The sequence below is a fragment of the Gopherus flavomarginatus genome, chromosome 8 (assembly GCF_025201925.1).
Source record: "Gopherus flavomarginatus isolate rGopFla2 chromosome 8, rGopFla2.mat.asm, whole genome shotgun sequence".
Taxonomy (NCBI): Eukaryota; Metazoa; Chordata; order Testudines; family Testudinidae; genus Gopherus; species Gopherus flavomarginatus.
In genome coordinates this window covers 70,029,482-70,052,650 of record NC_066624.1, presented here as the reverse complement: position 1 = coordinate 70,052,650, position 23,169 = coordinate 70,029,482, and the positions used below count along the sequence as shown (strand labels likewise).

Genomic DNA, 23,169 nt, shown 5'->3' with positions numbered 1-23,169 from the left:
TGCCTAGTTTGGTTCAATCTTCACTAACAAAGGTTAATGGTAACTAGATACACAATATTAACAACAGTGGGAGAGGAATGCAAGGGAAATATCAGGTTGAACAATATTTAGGTAAGTTAGGTATATATTCAAGTCAGCAGAGTCTTATGAAATTCATCCTAGGGTATTTAAGGAATTAGCTGAAGCAATCCTGAAAATTTTGCTATTAGCTTTGAGAACTCTTGGAGGATGGGTGAAGTCCCAGAAGACTACAGAATGGCAAACATAGTACCTATATTTAAATGGAGAACAAAGAGACCCATGGGAATATAGACCACTCATCCTAACTTCAATAGAGGGAAAGATACTAGAACAAATTATTAAACAATGAATTTGTAAGTAGCTGGAGGACAAAAAGGTTATAGGGAATAGCCAGCTTGTATATGTCAAGAACAAATCATGCCAAATCAACCTACATTTCTTCTTTGACAAGGTTACAGGCCTGGTGGTTAGGGGGAAGCAGCAGATGTGATGTATCTTGATGTTTTGTAAAGCTTTTGTCATGTGGGAGTGTGTCATTCTCGTAAGCAAACTAGGGTAATGTGGTCAAGATGAAATTACTATAAGGTAGGTGCATGATTGATTGAAAGACCAAACTCAAAGAGTAATTATCAGTGGTTTGCTATCAAACCAGAGTTTTGAGGGGCATATCTAGTGCAGTCCCACAGGGTCGTCCTGGGCCCACTATTGTTCAATATTTTCGTTAATGACTTGGATAATGGAGTGGGGTGTATGCTTATAAATTTGCAGATGACACCAGGCTGGGAGAGGTTGCAAGCGCTTTGGAAGACAAACTTAGAATTCAATCAACTTGACAAATTGGAGATGTCAATAAAGACAAGTGCAAAGTACTTCACATAGGAAGGAAAAATCAAATGCCTACTGCAGAACTACTTTTGAGAAGAAAATGAGGGCTTAGTTTTTCAAAGTGGCCTAATGCAGTGGTCCTCAACCCAGGGTATGTGTACCTCTGGGGTTATGTAAAGGTCTTCCAGGGGGGTACATCAAGTCATCTAGATATTTGTCTAGTTTTATAATGGCTACAAAAAATTCACTACTGAAGTCAGTATAAACTAAAATTTCATACAGACAATAACTTGTTTATATTGCTCTATAAACTATACACTGAAATGTAAGTACAATATTTATGTTCCAACTGATTTATTATATAATTATGTGATAAAAATGAGAGTAAGCCATTTTTCAGTAACAGTGTGGCTGTGACACTCTTGTATTTGTATGTCTGATTTTGTAAGTAAGTAGTTTTTAAGTGAGATGAAACTTGGGCGTACACAAGACAAATCAGACTCCTGAAAGGGATACAGTAGTCTGGAAAGGTTGAGAGCTACTGACTTAAAGAATGTAGACATCCAATTTCCACTATAAATTAATAAGAATTGGGCCCCTGAATCCTGTAAGCAGCTTTGAAAGTCCTAACAGAGATAGTTTACATCAGCTTCTGAGGTTTAGATATATTCAGCCAAATCCTCAGACAGAGCAAAATAGGACTGAAGTCAATAGAACTAGACTGATTTACACCAGGTGAGTTCAGTGTATTCCTTGAAAAGACCTTGCTATAATATCAAGTTTGCAGTACACTAATACACCTCTACCCCAATATAACACTGTCCTCCGAAGCCAAAAAATCTTACCGTGTTATAGGTGAAACCGCGTTATATCGAACTTGCTTTGATCCACCGGAGCATGCAGCCCCGCCCCCCAGAGCTTTACCACGTTATATCTGAATTTGCGTTATATGGATCACGTTATATCGAGGTAGACGTGTATTATTTTAAAAAGAAATTGAGAAATTCAGCGTACGAGACTGTGCATATGAATTTTGATGAGGTTTCCATGTTGCTCTCTAATCCCCACTTTAAGTATATGTGGAAGCTGACTTCCTTATTCAGACTGAGTTCATTCAGGCTGGTCATCTGAGTGCAGAGTTTCTTTTTGATCCTCGGAAGAGCATAGATCATTAGCCACCACAGATCAGAGCACTGGGGTGCTTAATGGCATATAGTGGCCCTACTCAGAGTAATAGCATCCTGAGGGAAATGGAGCAATGGAAATGGTCTCCCAGCTGGACATGATCAATAATACATGGAACTGCTGCCTATAAGAGCTTTGATCAGATGCTTGTAACCAAACTAGTACTGTCTCCTGTAGGGAACAGGGAAGGGAATGGTGTGATAATGCCACCCCCATTTCCCAGTCTCATGTGGCTAAATATCATTACTACTGTATCTAATGCAGCTTCTGCAGCTGTCTATCTGGAATCTTTTAGTTTTAATGTTTGTTCTCTGAAACCTTTAGCTATCTAAAGAGCCTGTGGAAACACTGGGTTAGTTTTGGACATTGCATAGGCAGCATCTTTCATCTCCGTTTTTCTTCAGTTGTTTGGGAGCATCTTATATTTTGTCCCCTTTCAGATTACAAATGAAAAATAATACAGTGTGTTTCAAAATCACTTGTAGAGTTCTGACTTTAAAAAGAACTTCTAAAGGTAAAATATTTTTTTAAAAATAAGGGAAGAAATGTATATTTATATTCAAAATATTATCCTTGCTGGTGTCTAGGCAACAGTTTGTTTCTGACTCATTTCAAGCTTAGGATAATTGTGTGAGCTAAAAATCATCTAAACTATACTTCTGGAAAGCTGTTAAGATTTTTTTAAATAACATTTTTAGCTTTTCCCAGTAGGTCAGTAGAATAATGTTACTATTAAACCCACAGTTTTGAAATCGATTAGTAATTCTTCCTGTATTTGCTATTCATTGCATGCTAGGAGAATGGTTAGTTCAGAATTGCTGCATATAGATGATGTTTTAATACACATCTCCTGGTCTTTTTAACCTGTAGGTTGTTGATACAGACATTTCAGGGTCTAGTATGAATAAAGTACTGCAGGAAATAGAGTGTAACTTTTTAATAATTAGAGTAATTAACTGTTGGAACAATTTACCAAGAGACATGGTGGATTCTCCGCAACTGACAATTTTTAAATCAAGATTGGATGTTTTTCTAAAAGCTCTGCTCTAGGAATTGTTTTTGGGTAAGTTCTTTGGCCTGTGTTACACAGGAGGTCAGACTAGATGATCACACTAGTCTCCCTTCTGGCCTTGGAATCTATGAATCACTGGCATTAACAATTCTGTGCTACTATTTTTCAGATTATTAGATAAAGTCAGCCAATTTCTGACTATTCTTAATGTATATTCTCAGTAATTCAGGATCTGTTGTCAGCACACAAAAAATGTGTTACATAGTGCAAAGAAGTAAACAAATCAAATTACCTTTCAGGAAATGCATTGTTTATTCAAAAGTACACCTCTACCTCAACATAATGCAACCCGATAGAACACGGGTTCGCATACAACACAGTAAAGCTCTGACACGTTGCTCTGAGCAGTGTCTTAAGGGTGTTGGGCCAGGCCGGGGCTGAGGGGTTTGATAAGGGGCAGAGGGTCTCGGGGGCGGTCAGGGGCTCCTGGGGGCAGGACCTGTGGGGTGGCACTTTGGGGGACCCCGCAGTCCCAGAGTGGCCCTGGGGATTAGCAGGGGGCTGGGAGCAGCCAGTTCTGCTTCTCTCACCCCAGCCATGTCACTCGGGGGAGGGGGCTGGGGGGAAAGGATTTCCCCGCCCTCACCGGCAGCAGCGGAAGCGGAGCAGTCCAGCCCCAGCCCACTCCACTCTGCCACCTCCCAGCCACGGCGCTCTGCTTCCCGCCGCAGGTGAGTGCAGGGGCCGTCCTTTCCCCAACCTCCCTGCACTCACCAGCGGCAAGAAGCGGAGCAGCCCAGCCCCAGCCAGCTCCACTCTGCCAGGTCCCAGCTGCAGCACTCCACTTCCCTCCGCAGGTGAGTGCAGGAACTTTCCTCAGCCCCCTTCAGCAACATGGCTGGGGCCGGGGCAAGGAAAGTGGAGCAGGCTGGGGCCGCGTCGCTCTGCTTCCCACCACGGGTGAGTGCAGGGGGACGTCCTTTCCCCAACCTCCCTGCACTCACCGACAGCGGGAAGCAGAGCACCGTGGCTGGGAGGTGGCGGAGTGGAGGCTGGGGCCAGGCTTCTCCACTTCCTGCCGCTGCCAGTGAGTGCCTGTCAGGGTGTGGAGGATGTGGATAGAGGTCGGAGCACTCAGGGAGGTTGGGTAGGGGATGGGGTTCTGGGGGTGATTAAGGATGGGGGTCTTTGGAGGGGGAGGTCAGGGAGCAAGGAACAGGGAGGGCCAAAGCAAGTTCCATATAATGTGGTCTCACCTATAATGCAGTGAGATTTTTTGTTTCTTGAGGACCGTGTTATATCGGGGTAGAGGTGTATATTAGACCTGATACAGAGCCAACAGGTTAATTCTGTGCTTACAGGATAGGATTTCAAGTAAGATGTATGTATAGCTGCCTCCTGGAACAAGTTATCTCCAGTTGTGGCAGCCTGCACGTAGTCCTCCCTCCTCAGTGGCTCTGTGACTCACTTTGAGTTGTTAGCGTGCCTTCTCTCTGTTATGTTTGACAACATACACAGAGAAGTTAAATAAAAATACACAATACTCTTGCTGGAAGGTTGTAACATAACACCGTGTCTTAGAATTGAGAACAATAGTGCACAAGACCTAAGAGAGAGACAGCAAGTTGCTCCTTAAAACAGAGGCACAATTCAACCCGCAGTACTTTAGGCTGGTGCTCTGCACTCTGACTCTGATCACACGCATCCCTACTTAGCCTCTTCACCTGCAAGTTGGTCCAGGAAACCCCTTATAAGTTCAAGTGATAGTTTATCATGTTAACATGGTTTTCAATACTCCCCATTCTCCTTCCCCTCAAGAGCAACCAAGGGGGCCATATCTTCTCTTATTGCTGGAACCCACCTCCCTACAGCTAATGGATTGAACTCAGTCCATTCTCTCTGGAGTGAGTCTCTGTGGACTCAGTGTTGTTGTAGTCATGTCAGTTCCAGGCTATTAGAGAGAGAAGGTGGGTGAAATAATATCTTTTACTGGACCAGTTTCTGTGAGTGAGAGACAAGAATTCACATCTCAGGTCAGCTGCATGTAAGCTTGAAAACTTGTCTCTCTCACTGGCAGAAGTTGGCCCAATAAAAGATATTACCTCACCCACCTTTTCTCTCTGGACTCAGTTTGTTAGAGAAGTGTTCTATATGTAAGCAGTTAATGGATAGGGTGCCAGTAAGTGACACACAAGAAGATGGACTAAAGTTCTTGGGTTTTCTAGAACCAATAGTTGTTGTGCTCTGCAAATGGCTTCCTCTGGCTGCACTTAACATCAGCTCCTGTCACAGTTCATATGTCTGGGTAGTCCCAGCCACTTTTGGGGGCAGCAGTTGGCTGTCCAGGCATGTCAGCCATGCTATTTGTATGACCCCTACAGCCATTCATGTATCAAGCATGTGAGTAAGCAGACCCTGGAGGTCCTGTGGGTCCTGCCCTCTCTCCAGAGAGCAGTTGGCTATAAGTGTAACAGATTGAATATGAATATAAATAGCCCTAGAAGATAGAGCCACCAAATTTGATGTATGCTTTCCCTGATTCCAAGATTAAATGATGGGAAATGACAAAAAGGGAACTGACTGCCTAGGAACAAGTACTGTGGAAAGGGATCTGGGGGTCAGAGTGGATCACAAGCTAAATATGAGTCAGCAGTGCAATGCTGTTGCAGAAAAAAGCAAACATTATTCTGGGATGTATTAGCAGGAGTATTATAAGCAAGACACAAGAAGTAATTCTTCCACTCTACTCTGCACTGATTAGGTCTCAACTGGAGTATTGTGTCCAGTTCTGGGTGCCACATTTCAGGAAAGATGTGGAGAAAGTCCAGAGAATAGCAGCAAATATGATTAAAGGTCTAGAAAACATGACCTATGAGGGAAGATTGAAAAAACTGCGTTTGTTTCATCTGGAGAAAATAAGACTGAAGGGGGTTATGATAACAGTTATCAAGTACATGAAAGGTTGTTACAAGAAGGAGGGAGAAGAATTGTTCCCATTAACCTCTGAGGATGGGAGAAGAGGCAATGGGCTTAAAATGCAGCAAGGGCAGTTTAGGGTGGACATCAAGAAAAGCTTCCAAATGATCAGGGTGGTTAAGCACTGGAATAAATTGCAGAGGGAGGTTGTGGAATCTCCATCATTGGGGAATTTTAAGAGCAGGTTGGACAAAGACCTGTCAGGGATGGTCTAGATAATATGTAGTCCTGCCTTGAGCACAGGGGGCTGGACTAGATGACCTCTCGTGGTCCCTTCCACTTCTGTGGTTCTATGATATCTAAATATCAAACACTAATAATGACTTCGGCAGCAGACGGATTTGAACGTTGTCGTGGTGTCTAGGGGCTCAGTCCTACAAACACTAACATACGTGCTTATATTTAAGCACACAAATAGCCCCATTGATCTGAATGGACTTTGGACTCAACCAAATATAGATAATGATGGTTATGCCATTTTTCTTTATCTAAATTAAGTAAAAGAGGGTGCCCATGTAGCAACAAGCAATATAATAACATTGGGTGAGATTTGTACCTCCAGGCATTGGAATCCATCAGGGGATCATTGGCATAGAAAATGAATAAGGCTCACTGGATGGGGTGGCTAAAGGCATTGCTTCTGGTTGGATCATATTTACACAAAATCTGTATAATGCTATTTGCCTTTAATGCTGCTGAAAAGCATTGAATGGAGGCTTGTGATTTGCAGAGTTAAAGCAATATCATTTGTAGGTGGAAAAAAAGCTTTTTTACCTTCTTTATCATTGTGATGCCTTGAGTATCTGGAGAAACTCTGATAGCTATAGCAAGTGATAAAAAGCATAGAGCAATGAGAATAGGTAGCAAAGCATTCTCTTGCCTTGTGCTGCTGTTTGTGATGGGAAGATGTTCAGCCAAAGGAATGCCCATGGAGAATTGTAGAACAGTTTGATGGAGGCTGTAAATTGATGTCCATAACTGAATTCCTCCTGTACTGCAGGATGATCCCGAAGAGTTGCATCAAATGCATTCTCTGCATCTAATACAAGGAGACAGGCTGCTGTTGGTTGTGTATTTTAACACAATGAATGTTTTTGCTTTTTTTTAAAATCCATTATTTTGCACTTTTTATTCTTATCATCTTTCCTTTCTCTGCAAGATTAAAGTCATTGATAATTTTCCTTAAAAACTGACCATGCCACCTCTTCTATTCTTCACCAGAATTTCAAGCATACCCTTGAACTGAAATGTTAAACAGCAGTATGTAATGTTTTTATTGTCAGGTTTACTTGAAGTCTAACTTTATTCACTTGTTTGGTTTTAATTAAGATAGGACAAACATCCTAGTAAAGGTCCAATTATAATTTGCAATTCTGTTTGTCACTGAGAGAAGAGAGAATTTATGCTGCCATTTCCAAAGGGTATTAGGTGCCTGACTCTAATTGAAAGCCAATACAAGTTGAACGCCTAATTCTCTTAGCCCCTTGTGAAAGCCCCATCCTTAGTTTTCCAGTCTTAAAAAGCTATCAAGGGAAGATTGCTGACAGACTGAAAGAAAATCTGAGTTATCATGTAGAGAATGTAGCTGTGGCTAAGGAGAAAATTGTAACAGGACCTTTCTCTTTGAGTTCCAATCCAGAAGAATGCAACCTCCCTCTGCTAGAGTTTACAAAGGCATACATTTGGTATGATGATTCACAGTTCCCAAGCAGATATGGGTGCATAGGAGAAGCCAGTTGTTGAGTGACCTTCCCCATCAGTCCCACTGCCTACCTGGGCCATGAATACCTCCTTGTCCAGTTTTGCTGCAGAGGAGGTGCAGGAAAATCAAAGTAGTTTGCATAGGATCCCCAGAAAAATGGGGACCCAATTCGTTCCTTGTATTTAAGGATGCAAAAACAAGTAGAAAGAACAATATCTTGGTGCTGAAACAGAACTACAGCAATGACTGAATGATCAGTTGGTGTGTCGCTATAACTTTGTCCATGGTGATAGGATGAGGATGCTGATAGAGGCAGGCATTTACTGTTTTAGAACAGCTGATGTTTTTCAGATCCAAAGGTCTAAGGTGAGATTGCCTAGAGGCGTGCTCTATGTATGTATATATCTGAACTGCTCCTAACAAAGTCATAATGATAAAGATAATGCATGACTGAGATGAAGACTGCTGATGTATCAGATTGTGCCGCTTGAAGGAGTTCTTACAGTACATCTAAGGCTGAAGCCCAGCAGGCAATCTCATCTTCTCAATTGCTGACCTCTCCTGAAAAACCTCATTTCACTGAGTGGAACATTTCCCCTGATGATTGAGAAATTGTACAGCATTGCCAACTGTTGCGATTTTACTGCAAGTCTCGCGATATTTGTTGTCTTCCTTAAAGCCCCTGGATTCCAGTGATTATCTGAGAATCTCAAATTTGATTTTTAAAGCAAGTTTCCAGCCCTTAGAGTTGTGCAGAAAAGCTTGAAACATAAACCTGAAAGGTTCAAACACCAAAATACAAATAAGAAACCTGAAATGTTGGGTTTTTTTAAATCTCTCATGATTTTTTTGGGTACTGACTTGTGATATTGGAATGGTTGGAGTTGATAATACTGCAAGAAATCATGTCATTTTATGCAGATTTGGGGTGATGAAAGAATTGTTTGCACTAATTACACTATTTACAAACGTGTTTGCTTTGTAATATGTTTATTGACCCTGACACATTGAGGAAAACTTGTGTATGTTCATTATTCTAATGAAAATAGCCTGTAAAATGTTACCCTCTCACTTTCAGTGTAAATATTTTCTCCCTGGTTGATCTTTTGTTCCCTTTTTTTAGTTACACCAGCAGAGTTGTTTCCAATGGACTGAAGGCACAAATTAATAACCCAGAATTGAAAGTCAAAGGATTAGACCCTCTCATCAGTCATTTAATTGACAAACTTCATCATTTTAACCAAGTAAGTAAGTCTCACAATTAAAAGCTTTTCCACGTTGGGTCTTAGAAGGGATCTGAAGATGAAAACACTGGGGTACAGTAATTCCTCGCTTAATGTTGTAGTTATGTTCCTGAAAAATGCTACTTTAAGTGAAATGATGTTAAGCAAATCCATTTCCCCATAAGAATGGGGGGTTTAGGTTCCAGGGAATTTTTTTCACCAGACAAAAAATATATATATTATATAGATATACACACAGTATATGTTTTAAACAAACAATTTAATACTGTTCAGAGCTGTGATGATCGTGAAGCTTGGTTGAGGTGGTGAAGTTAGAGGGTGGAAGAGAGAGGGATATTTCCCAGGGAATGTCTTGCTGCGAAATGATGAACTAGCACTCGGCTGAGCCCTCAAGGGTTAACACGTTGTTAATGTAGCTTCTCATCAAGGCATCACGAACAGGAGGAAGGGGAGACAGCATAGCAGACAGACACACACCGTGTGTGTGTGTGTGTGTGTGTGTGTGTGAAAGAGAGATGCACACTCCCCTTTAAGTAAGCTGACCCATTCTTAAGTCCATTGTCTTTTTAAGTGGATCAGGAAGTTGAGACAGCAGCTGCTGCCCCAGGCTCTCTGTCTCTCTCCATCAGTGTCCGCTCCCTGCTCTATATGGAGAAGGGGTAAGCGGGGTGCAGGACCAGGGGGAGGGGGATGCCCTGACATTAGCCTGCCCCTTCCTCCCCCCCTGCACAGCAAGCAGGAGTCTCTGGGAGCAGCTCCCAGGCAAAGGGCAGGAGCAGCACATGGCAGTGGGGGGAAGGACAGCTGAACTGCCCAGCAATTGATAGCCTGCTGGGCGGAACTTAGGGAAGCGGGGAGCTGATAGGGTGGCTGCCGGTCCACCCTCATTCCAAGCCCCCACCAGCTACCTCCAACAGGCTGCTCTTCCTGCAAGCAGTGGACAAAGCAGGTGGCTGCTAAACGACATTAGAAGGGAGCATTGCACAACTTTAAATGAGTATTTTCCCTAATTGATCAGCAATGTAACAATGAAACAATGTTAACTGGAACAGCTTTAAATGAGGAGTTACTGTATATTGTATACTATACTGAAGCACAGAACCAAAAGAACAGCACTGTGGGATGGTGGCATAACTGGGCTATAAACTACTTTTGTGCCTCAGGAACTGGTCCAATTTATGGCAGCCTTCCCACAGCTGTCAATGGGCTGCTCTACAACCCAGAGTCACTGAGGGCTGGGGAGATGCCTCCTTATCCGCAGCCCCATTCATTACACAGGGGTCTGTGACGAGTGTGAAGCTGCCTATGCCATCCTATGATGTTCCTAGGCTGGTGGAATTTTCCCTCAGCCTGGAGCAGACTTGTTTTCTGCTAGAGTGGATCCCCAAATCTGTGGTGGTTGAATTCCATAGAATACCATAGTTAGAATACAGAGTTTGACTAGGTCAATTAACCTTGTGTGCAACTTTCAAAATGTTTCCTTGCCTGAGTGTGATTTCTAACCTTTCCAGCCATAAAAGGAAAGATGATCTGCCAACAGGTTTACCAGAAACATGGTTAACCTAGTCTGCGTAAACTCTCAGCTCATGCTCCCTTGGTTATACTTGCTGTCCAACCCAAACTGCTGTGTTTCAGTGCTGAATCCATCATGATTCTATTGTACTATTGCTTCAGCACAACTCAATGCAAGTTGCAGAAATAGCATCAGTCTAAATTAGCTAGAGCTAACAGATTTAACAGCAATGATTTTCATGTAAAGTAGACATGTTTTCTTGTCCAGTTGAAAGAATGTTTACAGCTTGTGTCTTTGGAGTCTGCAGTGTTTATACATGAACTCATCCCTAATTTTTCACCATAAGAGAATGGTATAGCACGAGACTGAAAATAGGCAGTTTATAGGCAATGGTTATTGAACCTAACCTCATCTGCTCTGGAAGGTATGTAGGAGAAAGTAATCTGCACCAGATAATGTGCAAGGGTGAATTATTTTCTTCCTGGGTCCCAGAGGAAGCAAGGAACTGAGTAGCTATGACTCTGTGTCAACAGTTTGTTCTTAAGAAGCACAACTTTGTACTGCTCCTTACCTAGGGCTTGTGGCAAATCCACAATCTAGCCATCAATTAGTACTACTATTAAATTTAAGATGGTTCTAATATTTCTGTAGGCTGAAGATTTAGAGATTCTGTGTATTGATTTAACTTGCCATTGGGAATTATAACTTCCAACAGAAAGTGTTATTTAATATTGCAGTGAAATAAATATTATTAAGCCAGATTGGGTAAAGTGATTATTCATTATTTATTGGCTTTTGCATGTTATCAAATAGTGTTAATTTACTTTATAAATAGTAATTATAATTGATCTGTGTAATAGTTTTCTATAAACTCTGACAATTAAATGTAATTAGAAATAGATTGTCTGAGTGTCTGTGTATAACCACAATGCTGGTCACGCAGCTCTGACCCCAGCAGCCTGTCAGCAAACTCCAGACATGCTCTGGCTTCCAGCAGCCTTGGTTCCTACTTAGAGAGTAATTCCAATACACTGCCATTCCTGGATTTCTCCTCCTCAGCCCCTGAAAAAAAAACAGAGTACTCTGCACTGTCTAGCCCTTTCCTGAGCAGCCCAGATATGAGGTCCACTGCCCCTTTAAAGAGATCAACATAGAATCGTAGGAATGGAACGGACCTCAAGAGGTCATCGAGTCCAGTCCCCTACATTCATGACAGGAGCAAGTATTATCTGCACCATCCCTGACAAGTGTTTGTCTAACCTGCTTTTAAAAATCTCCAATGATGGAGCTTCCACAACCTTCCAAGGCAATTTATTCCAGTGCTTAACCACCTTGACAGTTAGGAAGTTTTTCCTAATGGCCAACTTAAACTGCCCTTGCTGCAATTTAAGCCCATTACTTCTTGCCCTATCCTCAGAGGTTAAGGAGAACAATTTTTGTCCCTTCTCCTTGTAACAACCTTTTATGTACTTGATAACTGTTATGTCCCCCATCAGTCTTTTCTTCTCCAGACTAAACAAACCCAGTTTTTTTCAATCTTCCTCATAGGTCATGTTTTCTAGACCTTTAATCATCTCTCTAGTTTATCCACATCCTTCCTGAAATGTGGCACCCAGAACTGGACACAATACTCCAGTTGAGACCTAATCAGTGCAGAGTAGAGCGGAAGAATTACTGCTTGTGTCTTGCTTACAACACTCCTGTGAATACATGCGTTTTTTTTTGCAGCCGTGTTACATTGTTAACTCCTATTTAGCTTGTGATTCACTATGACCCCTTGATCCATTTCCACAGTACTCCTTCCTAGGAAGCCATTTTCCATTTTGTATGTGTGCAACTGATTTTTCCTTCCTAAGTAGGTTACTTTGCATTTGTCCTGATTGAATTTCATCCTATTTACTTCAGACCGTTTCTCCAGATCATTTTGAATTGTAATCCACCAAAGCACTTGCAACCTCTCCCAGCGTGGTATTGTCTGCAAACTTTGTAATTGTACTCTCTTTGCTATTATCTAAATCATTGATGAAGATATTGACCAGAACCAGACCCAAAACTGGTCCCGGCAGGAACCCACTCATTATGCCCTTCCAGCTTGACTGTGAACCACTGATAACTACTCTCTCGAAATGGTTTTTCAACCAGTTATGCACCCACCTTATAATAGCTCCATCAAGGTTGTATTTCCCTAGTTGGTTTATGAGATAGTCATGCAAGACAGTATCAAAAGCCTTACAAAATTTAAGATATACCACATTTACACCCGCCCTGCCACAAGGCTCGTTAACCTGTCAAAGAAAGCTATAAGTTGGTTTGACATGATTTCTTGGCAAATCCCTGCTGATTGTCACTTATCTTATCGTCTTCAAGGTGTTTGCAAATTGATTGCTTAATTATTTGCTCCATTATCTTTCCCGGTACAGACGTTAAGATGACTGGTCTGTAATTCCCCAGATTGTCCTTATTTTCCTTTTTTATAGATTTGCACAATATTTGCCCTTTTTCAGGCCTCTGGAATCTCTCCCATCTTCCATGACTTTTCGAAGATAATCACTAATGGCTCAGATATCTCCTCAGTCAGCTCCTTGAGTATTCTAAGATGTATTTCAGGTACTGGTGACTTGAAGACATCTAAGTTGTCTAGGTAATTTTTAACTTGTTTCCTGTTTTAGCCTCTGAGCCTTCCTCATTTTCACTGGCATTCACTATGTTAGATTTCGAATTCCACTTACCTTTTTTGTGAAAACTGAAACAAAAAGTCATTTAGCATTTCTGCCATTTCCACATTTTCTGTTATTGTGTCTCCCACTTATTGACTAATGGGCCTACCCTGTCTTTGGTCTTCCTCTTGCTTCTAATGTATTTGTAAAATGTTTTCTTGCTACCCTTTATGTCTTTAGCTAATTTAATCTCATTTTGTGCCCTGGTCTTTCTAATTTTATCCCTACATACTTGTGTTATTTGTTTATATTCATCCTTTGTAATTTGACTTTGTAGCAGTGCGCAGTGCCTCCTGCTGGTCATCCTGGGAATTAACTCTTCCAGCCCAGAGCGCCCTCTGTAGGCTGGAGTCTCATCTGTCATTGTCCCCTGTGTCTCTGCTGGACTCCAGTGCCCCTTTATCTTGGGATGTTGCCCCTTGGCAGTGCCCCACTCTCTGGATCTCCCCTCCCAGGGAAACCCCCACTCTCTATCCCCATCTTGCCACAGTGGCTACTGCCAGTCATCATCTAGCTCCCGCTCACTGGGGCACACTGCAGTCTGTAAACTTTTCATCATCAGCAAGGGGGTTTGGACCTGCTGCCTTTGCCTATCTCAGGACTGCCCCTCAGCAGCCCCAGTACCCTTTTTGGTCTTCTAGCAAAGCCTGCAGCCTGAGGTTTTACTAGGCTGGAGCTCCCTCTGCCCTTCCCCAGCACTGCTCCACCTCAGGTACCCTTCTCAGCATCCAGGCAGCCAAGTCCTTCTCTCTCAGGAGCTAGAGAGAGTCTCTTTCTCAACTCCTGGCCCCCAGCCCTCTTATAAGGGCCAGCTGGGCCCTGATTGAGCTGGCCACAGCTGTGGCTGCTTCCCCAATCAGCCCAGCCTTTCACAACTGCAGCCCTTTCCAGGGCTGCTTTTACCCTCATTCTGCAGGAATGGAGCAGCCACCCCATTGCAGACCTAGTTTCCACTCTTTGTAGGACTCCTTTTTGAGTTTCAGATCACTGAAGATCTCCTGGTCAAGCCAGGGTGGCCTCTTGCCATTCTTCCGATCTTTCCTACACATTGGGATAGTTTGCTCTTGTGCCCTTAATAATGTTTCTTTGAAAAACTGGCAACTCTCTTGAACTGTTTTTCCCCTCAGACTTGCTTCCCAGGGGATATTACCTACCAGCCCCTGAATTTGCTAAAGTGAGCCTTCTTGAAATCCACTATCTATATTGTGCTGTCTTCCCTTGTACCATTCCTTAGAACCTTTGTTTAGGAGCTGCTTGCCCAGTCCTACCAAATCAGGGCTACGTAGGTTTGAACATGTGTCACCAACACCATTCAGGGCAAATTCACAGCTTCACTTATCATGGGAAAATGTTATATTACTGATCAGCAAGTTACTCATTTTCAAATGATACCTCACAAGGCATATTTTGTACAAAGATTATTACAATGGTTTGTAGGGTGTGAATACAGGGGTGCATTCAGTCACACAGGTGAATTGAATTTAAAGAATAATAATTCTCTTTTATTTTTTTCCACAGACAATATAAAGGGTGGAATTTAAAATGTGACAAATAATATTATCTTTGTTTGTTCTTAACTATATGAAATTTGCTACCTTGCTGTGTGTAGTAACTTCAGGTTTTCTTTACAGAAGGGATTCTGGAGGAGGATGGGGTTCGGAGGGGAAAGGGGAAAGGAGGAATGTGTTTTGTCATGAGTGATTTGAAACAGTGACAATGGTAAGCGAGCACCTGTTTGAATGATATTGCTTAACTGTAGAAACACAAGTTCCTCCATGGAAGGGGAAGTGACATAGATTTTAAGAGCGCGAAAGAAGCAGGCTGTGTGTCTGAAGGATCAGTTAGGGAACACGTAGGGGAGAGAGAATAAGCTCTGACATGTAAGACCTAAATTGGGCAACGAAGGAGATATTTAGCCTCTATAGAGGAAGAGAAAGTAGGTGGAGTCTGCTGACCAAATGATGCCCACAGTCACCAATAGAGTTAAGGGGCTAAAGTCCCTGACCTAAACAGCATCACCTAGAGATTTGCATTGGTGCTGTACCACAACAAGTCCATGTTCATGCAGAATGTGTGGATGCCTGTGTACTCTCTGACTCATTGATTCTGCTCTGTTGAGGTGCAAATTTTTAACCGTGAGGGTAATCAACCATTGGAACTACTACCCAAGAGTTGTGGTGGATTTTTCATAAGTGGAAATGTTTAAATCAAGAGAGGATTTTTTTTGTAAATAATATGCTCTAGGTGAAATAAAAATTAATTCAGGGAAGTTCTGTGGGCTGCGTTATGTAGCGGGGTCCGGGGGGGTGGGGGTCACACTAGTTGATCACAGTGGTCTCTTCTGGCTTTAAATTCTCCCACTCTGAACATGTGAGGCTCTTTGATGTAAAATCGTTATTCCTTTGTAAGTCCTTGGGGGGTGATTTTAACCTCCAATGCTAAAGAGGAGGCCAGTGTTTATATCCTCTTGGTTCCTAAACCTTTCATGTTTGCTATTAGTTTCAGGTGTAGAAGCTGGGCTCATTGTAAAACTGCTGTGGTGGTATATCTCAGCCGGTACTTCACAAACAATCTCTACTGTACAACTTGTTCACTTGTAACCTGCATGTAGGGTGAAATCCTGTCCCCACTGAAGTCAAGGGAAGCTTGTCCATTTTCTTCAAGTGGAGTCAGTATTTCACCTCTAATATTTTTGAATAGCAAATAGAGTTGCAAATAAAACGGATTCACAAATGCTTCCCAGAACCAAAATTCACTAAATTTTGCGTTCAGTTAATACATTCAGCCCATGCTATTGTTTGCTTGACTGACATTTACTATTTTAATACTCTTTACTCCAGTTATAGAAGCAGCCTCACATATCAACAGAATTATTAATTGAGTTACAATTGCAAAATCCTTATTACTCTTGATAATGCACAGGCATCAGATCAGATGAAACCCCAGATTGATTTTGAAGAAATAGCAGTAAGAAATAACGTTTTCCACTCTTTTGTAAACAAAGCTGACGTGATCTGGGATTCACTGAGAAATGATAACATGAAATCCCACATGCCTATTTTTAGAGCCACTTTTCAGCAAATAGTGATACTTAGATATTTTTAATGTATTTTTTCACTATAGCACATTTGCCAAGTTCAAACATGACAGACTTTGATACTAGAAATCCTAAAGGATCAATTACACTGGAAAGTTGATGAGAATGTTAGGAAACTGACAAAGCATTTACTGTTGGCATTCTCTAAGATTATATGCTCTCCAGTTTAACTCTCCACTCTTTTTGTCACGCTTGTCCTGTGTAATAAAACATAACTTGAGCCCTCTGACATTTCTGAGACTACAAAGATTGTAAATGTTGCCTGGAAAAGATGTGAATATTCGAAAGTCTGGTCCTAATTCAGCAAGGCAATGGGACTTAGGTTAACTAAGAAATGCATAGACTGTAAATGAGACAATTTTAGCAAAGATTGAAGTAATGACACTGAAAGATTTGTTAGAACTAGTGTGAGCCAGCAATAGCTGAATCTTCAAAATGTATTAAATCAGGTTAAGTACAGGACAATTCAGTAAATTAGCTTACCTAGTGCTTAACTGAAATGTAGGTACTGTATATGCAACATTTTCAGGCTCACATAAAATTGGCCACCTCGGCATGTGTGTTTTGGGATTTTTTCTATTACATATCAGTGTAGAATTGCATGGCAGGCTGACGATTGTGGAATTTACTCCCATAGAAACTAAGGGTGACAACAAACCTCATCACTTTCAGATCCAAATATAAACTATAGAGGAAACAATACACAGAAACTATATGCATGCAAATCTCACTAGTAGTTTCATAAATACTAGCAGGAAACTTACACTGCCAGTGAGAGCTAAAGATAGACTTAATGAAATCTTACATCTATTCTTTCAAGTTCTGATAACATCAAGAAGCTTGAGAGAGATTATGTGACTTTTTCTGTTTATTCTTTCTGTGCTCATTTCCACTACCACCACAGGGAGTAATGATGGCTGATCTCTCACTCCAGATAAACCAATAAGCGGGTTACCAAATTACCTAATCAATTTTGCATAGTCATTTCCGCCTCCCCTTCTCCTCCCCACGTGCCCCAGTGCTGGAAGTCAGACATCTCTCTGTTTATGGGATGGAAACTTAATGCTCCCAGCCCTGAGATAATGTATGACCCTTTTTCATAACCCACTTGAAATGAAGAGATTCATCTCAACACTTAACGCCGTCCAGCCCCCTTAGAGACAAAGACTCCCAGGTTCACATGTAATTTTCAGTTTCTCAAGAAATATACATGCACAAGTATAATTAATATTTCATAACACGTACTTGAGGAATCAGATCTTGTCATGTCTGTCTCAGAAAAGATGCCACCATCAGTTTGACCCCAGTATAAAAAACAGTCTAGCTGTAATTTAGCACTCTTTGGTTTCTTTGTGGAAGCAAGCACGTTTCTGTCATATACAGTTCTCAATGAGGCATCTTTGTTTTCATTGCTTTTGGCTTATCTAATGTATTGTTACATTGCCCTGTCAATCAAAGCTGAGACAAAGTGCCCTGCATTCTGTTGTTGGACACCTTTGACTATCCCACAGGAATTTTTTTCAACACTCTTTCTCTGTTAAGCAGTGTATTACATAGCAGTGCTGCCTTGAAGTGGCAGACTTGAGGCTTTGTGGTGGCACTTAACTGCAATACTGTCCATATATGAGCGGTAATGCCTGTAGATTTCAGATGAGAATACTCACTGTTTACCTATCAGTGTTACTTAGCACCTTATATTTAACTCAAATGTTCCAGTGGGAAGTGAAAATAAAATCACAGGAAACCTGATGCATACATTGGGTTGGGCCACATAGAGACCTACCCATACAATGTAGTCATGTTAGTCTCTAAAATGCCCTGAGAGAGGAACAAATTTATTTGAGCATAAGCTTTTGTGGGCTAAAACCCACTTCATCAGTTGCTTGCAGTGGAAAATACAGTAGGAAGATATATATACACACACAGACACAGAGGACATGAAAAAATGAGTGTTGCCATACTAACTATAACAAGAGTAATCAGTTAAGGTGGGCTATTATCTGCAGGAGGAAAAAAAATTTTTGTAGTGATAATCAGGATGGCCCATTTCCCACAGTTGAGAAGAAGGTGTGAGTAAGAGTAGTGGGAAAAAAATTAGCATGGGGAAATAGGTTTTACTTTGTGTAATGACCCATCCACTCCCAGTCTTTATTCAAGCCTAATTTAATGGTGTCCAGTTTGCAAATAATTCAAATTCTGCAGTTTCTCATTGGACTCTGTTTTTGAAGTTTTTTTTCTTGGAGTATTGTGACTTTGAGGTCTGTAATAGAGTGACCAGGGAGATTGAAGTGTTCTCAGACTGGTTTTTGAATGTTATAATTCTTGATTTGGTCCATTTATTCTTTTGCGTAGAGACTGTCCAGTTTGGCACACCAATCAGATGTCAAGAATTATAAAATTCAGAAGGACATTTTCTAGATGAAATGACATGGTCCATTTAGAGACCAAATTTTGACATTCCCCAGTTGGGATTTTTCCATACCTCAGATAGGATATGCATCAGCTACGGGTGGGAGCCCTAACAATGGTAGGAGACCATGTTACTGGGGTTCTGCAATGTAGGGAACATGGAGAGATGTAGATCCTCAGGAATGAGGAACTGGGCCCAGGCCTCCTGCAGATCTCTGCCTTTCATAAGAACTAGTGGTCCTGCCCATTGTTCTCTGCTACACATCCAGCCCTCCTCAGAGGTAGAGCAGCAGCTGACTGTGAGTTGCTTTCCTCCTTTAGTGAGTCCTCTTTTTTGTGGCTTTTAATGTCAGAAGGGAGTGTCTTTATTCTCTGACAGGTAAACCCAACATGTCAATTTTTTAATCACTGTGATATCTATATTTATGATTTCTGCTGCTGTATGTCTCCTCTGAGCCTTACAGCTACTTTAAACAATTGAGCTATGCTATATGACAATGACCTATCTTCATTTTATTGTTAATGAATTTCAACAAAAAGTGTATCTGTGAACCTCTCCTGGAGGCAATACAGAAAGCCAGCAGCTTTGTTTAGCAAAAATATCTGGTCTCCTTTGAAATGAACAAAAAATGATTATGTAGATTTAGAAATATACTGTTACAGATTGTTATGCAATTTCAAAGCACTGTATACCAGGAAGAAGGAAACTATAAGAAGGATTTTTTTTATATGAAGGAAGGGATGGTTGCCCCATAACTGTTGTTTCAGCACTGTTTATGGGAGCCAATCTATCCCTGAAGTTCATGAGTATCTTTCCACTGGTACATTAGGACCTGGATTGATTCATAATTATGGTTTGTAAAAACTGACAGCTCTACATCAAAACCATAGGTTTCCATATAGCTCTCTGGAGATGTAACAGTAGGAGGTTTCAGTGATAGTCATGTGTGCTGATCCCTTTTCCTGATATTATTGTATTACTAAAACTATTTATTCAAAGCCCATCATCATGGTATCTGGATGCCTTGCAATTTTTAAGTTAAGACAATGAGCATCTCACTAATAGAGACTACTCTGCCTGCTGCTTTACCAGTCAGGTATGAAACCAGGAGTTAAGCGATTGGGAAGACCTGTGCAATCAAGGTGCTTGTGGTGACTTGGTTTAATAGTGACGGTTTAATAGTGACACTCTAATAGTGACTAGGTTTGCACTTAGTCTGTAGTCCCACACAGAGGAAATTCTAAGTATGTATATTGCTTTTAACTTCCTTTCTATGTAACTAAAGGTTAGGGCAGGGGTGACCCTAGACTAGCTACCAGCAACTGGCACCCTAGGCGAATCATGCAGTCGGAGCCCCCACCCCCAATCCCCAAGGGCAGATCTAGGCTGAGCTTTTTGGTAAACTGGGAAACATTTTGCCCTTCTTTTTTTCCTTTTAATGTTTTTTAAGCTCTTTTAAAAAAAAATAGAGGCTTAATTATTCAGTTTGTCTATCCATCCGTCTGTCCAACCAATGTTTCTGAGATCAGATAAAATAAAGACACAAATTTTTCAGAATAGATTTGTACACAACAGCTAGATGATATTTCAGTCTGATTTCAAATAAAAATGCATTTAAAAAGTTAATTATAATTTTTACTATTGCCAATCCAAAACCATCCATTACACTATCCTGCTCTAACTGCCATTACCACCACATCCAATATAGAAAGAAATAAGAAAACTCTTCAATAAACTTTAAACCTGTATTTACAAAACACTCAGAATAAAAAATACTTTGTGCTCTTAAAACATGACTTTTCTTGCTTTAAGTTTTGAAAATTCAGTCACTAGTTCTTTTAGATCCAGTTTTCCAGCTATTTTTTGCTCTATTGACATTGTGGCAAGTCCAAGAAGTCTCTCTTGCACCATTGTTGAAGGCAGATATATGTTTTTATCAATTTTAACTTTGAGAAGCTACATTCCCCATTAGCTACGGAAACTGGCAAAGTTAAAAGAATGTGTAGAGCTATAAAAATGTTAGGAAAACTGTCCGTGAATTTATTTTCACAAACAAACTTCAGCACTTCTTCAGGAACGGAATGTTTCTTAAGTCTTCTTGAAAAAGCCTGAAGCTCACTACACAAATCTGTAGCATCAATGTCTTCTGAATTTTCATGAGTCAGTGCTGACTCGTTTTATACAAAATTCTCTTATCTGTTTTGCTGTTTTCTTTTGCAAGCTGTGGATATCATATAGAGAGCCAAATACTGTCTCTAGCTGCTGCATCTGTTGAAATCTTTCGTCAACTGAGTGAACAGCAGTATCAAGGACTGTGAAGTAGAAATTCACTTTGAACCTTTGTTTTGGGTTCTGAAAGGGTGTGTCTCATCCTTCATAGGAAAGCTGCTGTTTCTTTTACCAAATGTGAACTGGCTGTGGTTCAAATTCTGTCGGAAAGTCTATTTCTTCAGCAATCTCGAGGAATCTACCAGTGTTCTTTCGAACCCTTCGTCACTTCTGAATTCCTCCAGAATATTTTTAGCTTGCTGCAGTTTTTGAATAGCAGAATGTATGTTCAAGTTCTTTTCCTGAAGCTGCTTACTAGTGAGGTTAATCTCGAAAAGGATATTATACCACAAAATGAGTGAAGTCACAAATTTGAACTTGCAAAGGCCATTTGCAAGAGCTTCTGCATCTGAAAGTGCTGTATTGCCAGATGATCTTGTAAAGGTAATATCATCAGAAATTTCAATTAGGGCATCATAAATATTTCCAAGTTCATAATGAAGAGGCTTCAAAGCATCAATGCAACTCTTCTATCTTGTCTGACTAAGTGGTTTCACAGTTAGAGAATTCACATAGCGAGTCAGAATCTCCCAATGGCATGTTGAGCCTGAGAAAAACACGTGAACGTGTTGCACCAAGTAAAAAAAATTACTTGCCTCCAAACGGCATCTAGCAGCATCATTGACAACCAAATCCAGAGAATGCGCACTGCAAGGAACGAAAAAGGCCCTAAGATTGATTTCCATCATTCTTCTTTGCACACCATTGTCTTTACCCTTCATATTACTCCCACTATCATAGCGTTGGCCACTTAAGTTTTCAACAGATAATGACATTGTTTCAAGCTCTTGTAGAATAGTTTCAGTCATAAATGCTCTAGTCGTCTCCTTCTGTGGTATGAAACCCAAAAAATGTTCCTTTATGAGCACTTCAACATTATCTTCATCTGCAGACTCTTCCATAACCACAAAATGAATGATTATCGTCATTTGTTCTACATGACTCAAGTCTGGTGTACAGTCCAGTATTATTGAAAACTATTTTGCAGAATTGGTAGCTTCTACAATTTTCTTTTTAATGGCATTCACTAGAATTTGAATTAGTTAATTCTGCATCTTTTTTTCCCTAAGTAATGAACATGTGTTTCATGATCAGTTATTTTATGCAGATGCTCCTTCATGACGGGATCAAACAAAGCTAGGTAGTCAACAATTTTTTAAAAGTTTCCATTATCTAGAGTGTATAACTTTTCATTTCTGCCACGGAATGCTAAATTTTGTCCACCGAGAACTCTCACTAAAGCAATTTAAACCACATTGCAGCCATCTCAACACATCTTTTCACTGCTTAAAGGTTCAGTGATTAGTAACATACGCTCACTTACCTATTAAAATAGTTACAGCGTTTACACGGAAACAAAGTGACCTTTTTCGACATTATAACCTGACACCAGTTGTTTGGAAAGTAATCCCATTCCCCACAGTTACCCGCTTGGAGTGTGACATCATAACTTTCATAGTCATTGACAACCAATGCTGTTACTTTTCTTTTATGCACCTTATTTACTACATGTGAACCAGTTATAACAAAGAAAAGTTCATAATTTTACAGCCCGATAATAATCCTAAGGTTTAATAATGCTTAAAGATACTCACATTTTGGATTTATAATGCTTAAAGACGTTATTCTTTATTCTTTGGCACCAAGAAACACAATTTTCCATAGTATTCACTTGATTCTTAACCATCTACCTGCAATGTGTGTTAAAATGACCATTTGACATATATCAACTCGCGATATCTCTGCTCTACATGAATTTCCGGCTGTGCAACCTTGATGTATATTCGAGTTAAGTGTCACTAGCATTGCAGTTCTTGCCACTAGCAGATGTGTTTAATTGTGGCTGAGTTATTGCGTATCAAAATTGCGGAGTGGGTCATCTTGATGTTGCAAATTGAAAAATAAATTGCTAAAATATTATTTATTTTTGCAGTAAATAAAAGATTTGACATATTAATACATTCTCAGAAATGTAGAGAAATTAATTATAAATCATAATCCCTCTGTGTACACACAGGAATTCAAATAATGACATCTTTGTTATTTTGTGGGGTTTTTTCATCTTTTCCATTTCATTTTTTTTAAATTTGATTTTTTTTTCCTCGAATTTGGTGCCCCATTTAACTTGGCACCCTAAGT

At 40.6% G+C, this 23,169-nt stretch overlaps 1 protein-coding gene across 2 annotated transcripts in view; it reads left to right on the top strand.

Annotated features, from left to right (window-relative positions):
• LOC127056332 (glypican-5-like) overlaps positions 1-23,169 on the top strand; it is a 644,723-nt gene that overhangs the window by 364,096 nt on the left and 257,458 nt on the right. For both annotated transcript variants that reach the window (XM_050964047.1, XM_050964045.1), the window contains one exon: positions 8,845-8,965. In XM_050964047.1, coding sequence (XP_050820004.1) covers positions 8,845-8,965 — 121 coding nt within the window. The remainder of the gene's footprint in view (positions 1-8,844; positions 8,966-23,169) is intronic.